This window comes from Monopterus albus, unplaced genomic scaffold (assembly GCF_001952655.1).
Source record: "Monopterus albus unplaced genomic scaffold, M_albus_1.0 scaffold128.1, whole genome shotgun sequence".
Taxonomy (NCBI): Eukaryota; Metazoa; Chordata; class Actinopteri; order Synbranchiformes; family Synbranchidae; genus Monopterus; species Monopterus albus.
The window spans coordinates 2,191,603-2,196,256 of NW_018128008.1; the positions used below are offsets into that span (position 1 = coordinate 2,191,603).

Sequence of the window (4,654 nt, forward strand, 5' to 3'; positions counted from 1 at the left end):
TTGTGTTGGTTGTTTCACTGTAGTTATTCATCTCTTGGCTCCCACGAATCTGGAAGATTCTGATCAGAGAAACTCCCTCTTGTACTGGCCTTTGTAGTGGAAAAAAAATTCCCTGTACCATAGTCACTGGTCACAGAAAAGTATTAGACAACTTGCAACACTAGCAAAGAGTGTCAAACTTATCATTAAAAGCAGCTGGAGGAATGTCTCTACAGCCACTGTTTGACTGTTTGACTGACCTGAAAGCCTGGCTGGCTCAGAACTTTTTAAAATTAAATGAGGATAAAACTGTGTGTTTTATTTGGTGATCTGGCGAAATTTGCTGCTTTTAATCATGACTTAGGCCCTCTGGCTCATCATTTGAAGACGACTGTAATAAACCTAGGGGTAACGTTTGACTGCGACCTAAGATTCGGCAAGCAAATCAACTCAGTCGTAAAATCTAGTTTCTTTCACCTGAGGTTGGTAAGTAAAGTCAAGTCATTTCTTTCTTTTAATAACTTTGAGATTGCATGCTTTTATAACTTCTAGACTTGACTACTGTAACACATTATAACTTGGTGTTAATCAGTTCTCTCTCTCTCGTCTTCAAATGGTCCAAAATGCTGCTGCTCGTCTTTTAACAGGTACTAGGATTTGACCATATAACTCTGGTACTGGCCTCTCTTCACTGGCTTCCAGTTCGTTTTAGAATTCATTTTAAGCTATTGATTTTTGTTTTTAAGGCTCTTAATGGTTTGGCACCGCCTTACCTCGCTGAGTTGGTGAGGTGGCACAAACCAACTATATTACTCAGATCCTCAAGCCAGTTTTTGTTAGAGGTGCCCAGGGCCAGATACAAACGCTTGGGTGACTGTGCTTTTATTGTTGCAGCTCCTAAATTGTGGAATGGTTTACCTTTTAATGTTAGAACATCTACAGACTTGACAACTTTTAAATCATTGGTTAAAACATATTTATTCACTTTGGCTTTTAATACATAGGGCTGTCTAATGCTTCCTCCTTTTATCTGTTGATTCTGTGTACTTGGTGTTTTTATGTTCCTATGTTGTTTTATTTCTCTATTGATATTTTCTACTCTGGATTCGCATTGCCATGTAAAGTACTTTGGTTGACCAGACGTTTTTAAAGTGCCATGCAAATAAATTTTGATTGATTGATTGAACATTTCAATTAATTCAAAACTTCACAAAAATGCAGCTGCAAAGTGATGACCAGATGTTGTATGATACCTCAGAGTGTCAGGGTTGTGCTCCGCTCCCTGTTTCTCTTTCTCTCTCTCTCTCTCTCTCTCACTCACTCTCTCCCTCTCTCCCCGCACACATCAGCATCCCTGGAATGCTCCGCAGCTGTGGCGGATCTGCCTAATCACCACCTGTCCTATATATCCTCCAGTCTTCCACTCATTCACCGCCAGTTCGTTGTCGTACCTAGGTTTTTGGGTCCTAAAAACCTGCAAGTAAAACCATCACCTTTATTACTGCACTCTCTGCTGAGATTTGTACCTGCTATATGGAGTCCTGCCTCCGACACTGTGTACTGTAGTACACATTGCACTTGCTTCTGTCTCATTGTCAGCTTCTGTCAACACAGCCAGCAGCTCATCTCTCCGGCACCATCATGTCTGGGCCAGACGATCTGCACTCACCTCAGCTCATCACTCAACTCAGCTCGTCACTCGACTCAGCCATCACCCACCAGCAGCTCTCCTTGTCGGCACCATCCCATCTGGGCTAGCCTTCCTACAGCTACCGTCTCTCTCACTGCTCAACTCAGCCGTCGCTATCCACCTCCAGTAACTCCTCTTCCTTGCACCACTCCTCCGGGTCTCCCTCTCTCCACATGCTCCCCTGTGAACTGGACTGTCGTTCCTGACTCTCAGCCATTGCCACCATCAGTTTTTTCCTGTTTTAGTTGTGCTAATAAAACATTCTTTATTTATCTAAACTGTCACACTGCATTCTGGGGCCTTCTTACCTCTCTCTCGCCCCCTGACCCCAGAGAGATCCTAACACAGAGAACTGCATATTACAGACATGAAGGTGAAGATTCAAATGATCTCTTTTTATTCTGTTAGCATGTCTTGAATGAGCCAAATTTTGTAACAACTGAGTCAACTTGAGTGAAAATTGTTTCACATAAAAATGAGCAATTGTACAAAAAGATCGCTAGAACAAACCTGGTGCACATTATGAAACATTTATCAGGTACTACAAGTGCAAAATGTCAACAGTATAGGAGAACTGCACAAGCGTTCATCTTTCTTAGAGACCTTCATGTGTAGTAGAAATTAACTCTTGAATTGTTGTTTTCCATAAATTCCCACCAGCCCCATATTCAAGAGGAGTCCAGATATAACTAAAGTCTGGGGTAAAAAGTCAGAACAGCTGCTGAGGATCGATGACCATGATTTTACAATGCGACCAGGATTTGGAGGTAAGGTTAATGTTTCAGATATTGACTGAAGTCATTTATCAATCACTTGTCATACAGGCAACCCTTAGACTCTGATCTCTCTTCAAAGATGCTTTGGAATTAACTTAGTGTCAAGACAAGTGAGTTAGCAACATTCAGTGTTCTTTTATACATTACACTAAACCCCCACTTACACCATTTGAGCTATACACTCATATAAACAGGGCAAGTGTAAGTGTCCAGTGCTGGCTTGCAGAGATGACATAACCAGAGTAGGATTATGTCTTCTGCTGTTGGTCAAGGATTAATTACCAAGTGGCCACAGTGTATAGCATTAGGTCTCAGTAACTCCCATCTTAATCGACCACATTAGCAGGGTTGATTCTGTGTTTTTTAAATTGTCACACTTCCATTTCCTCTATACATCCATATGCTCATTGAACCCTTTAAATATTTGCTCTGTCCAGTGTGTAATTTTGGATCAATAATTATAAATCCATTTCAAACTAGAGAAATGCATTTCCTGTCAAATACATGTGGATGCTGATATGCTGAAGGATCACCCTGAAAATGCCTGAAATCAATTGCTGAAACAGCTGAATGATGAGAAGAAATGGCTGAAGTTCTTTGATGAAATAGTTAAAGGTTGAGAAGAAATGGCTTAAGTTCTTTGTTGAAATAGCTGAAGGATGAGATGCAATGCTGAACAACTGACCATTTAGATACCAGAACAGTATTTGTAGTTGAAAGTATGCAGGAGTTATTAAGCACCAAAAAAAAAAAAAAAATGTTGAAAAAAAGCTGAATTTCTTAAAAAGTACAAAGGTTATTAAAAAATACATACAAACAGGAATGTCCTTAAAACTGGTGTTTGTGGCTGAAAGTATGCTAAAGTTAATAAGATGTGAAAATTGTGCCCATTCATTTGAGTGGGGCAAAAATTGATGAAAAAAGTTGAATATTAAAAAGTATAAATGTTACAAACAAGAAAAATACAGGCAGGAATGTCCTTAAATACCTGAACATTTTGATATCTGAATGGTATTTCTAGGTGAAAGAATGTGGGAGCCAAAAACGGGCAGAACACACAGATATGTCTCAATTGTACAGCATTTTATTGACCACCAGATGGCACTCCAGGACTGTGTCATTGAGCTGCAGCATTAGGATGGCTCAGCATTTTGAGCTGCCATTGTCTTCCATTATTAAAAAAGCTGAATATCTTAAAAAGTATAAACATTATAAAAAAGATGAATAGGAACAGGAATGTCCTTGATTATCTGAACAGTTTAATACCTGAATGGCCTTTATAGCTGAAAGTATGCTGGAATTATAAAGTGCCAAGTGTTGAGGATTTGATTTGATTTGATTTGATTTATTCTTTCAAGCATGTAAAGACAGTTGATATGTCAACATATGATTTTACACATATCCAACAAATGCTAATCCAATATCAATTTGCTTATACCTAGAACATGCTTGAATGGAGTAGGAAGAAGTCAGACTTATCCAGTCCTACCCCATGACATCATCTTACCATCATTGGTTTGCAAGCAGTATCTCTACATAAATAATTCTCTTCTACACTACACAAGTAGTATACAAAAAATTGTAAGTGTTAACGTTCTTACATAATTACATTCTTAAATAATTATCTTCTACACCACACAAGTAATATACTAAAGAATTATTACAAAGTGTTAACATTCATACACCACACCCACAATGTTCCATCTAATTAATCATTAAGCCTGTTCTTGCATATATCTTGATTGACACAAACCTTTATATTTATGTTTAAACTCGTCAATTCTATTACAATTTTTTATGTCTACACTTAAATTATTCCATAGTTTTACCCCACTTATGGAAATACAAAATCTTTTTTTGGTTGTACGTATAGCATGAATTTTTAAATTTAACTGACCCCTTAAATTGTATCCCCCTTCCCTTTCATTAAATAGTTTTTGAATTCCACCAGGTAATAAATTGTTCCTGGCTTTATACAAAAACACAGCAGTCTTATATCCCACTAAATCAAAAAACTTTAACAATTTAGACTGTATGAAAGCTACATTGGTGTGATCCCTATACCCCAACTTATGCACAATTCTTATCGCTCTTTTTTGTAATATATACAATGGTTGAAGTGAGCTTTTGTATGTATTTCCACAGTTTTCAACGCCATACTCTAAGTATGGTAAAATCAATGAAGAATACAAAATGCATAGTGCTTTCC

The 4,654-nt window shown here is 38.0% G+C and overlaps 1 protein-coding gene across 1 annotated transcript in view; it reads left to right on the forward strand.

Moving 5' to 3' along the window:
- The window catches only part of LOC109967387 (gamma-aminobutyric acid type A receptor subunit rho1), a 46,273-nt gene that overhangs the window by 15,101 nt on the left and 26,518 nt on the right, over positions 1-4,654 (forward strand). The window contains exon 2 of the mRNA XM_020612914.1: positions 2,330-2,436. Within this exon, the coding sequence (XP_020468570.1) occupies positions 2,418-2,436 (19 nt within the window). The 5' untranslated portion in view covers positions 2,330-2,417. The remainder of the gene's footprint in view (positions 1-2,329; positions 2,437-4,654) is intronic.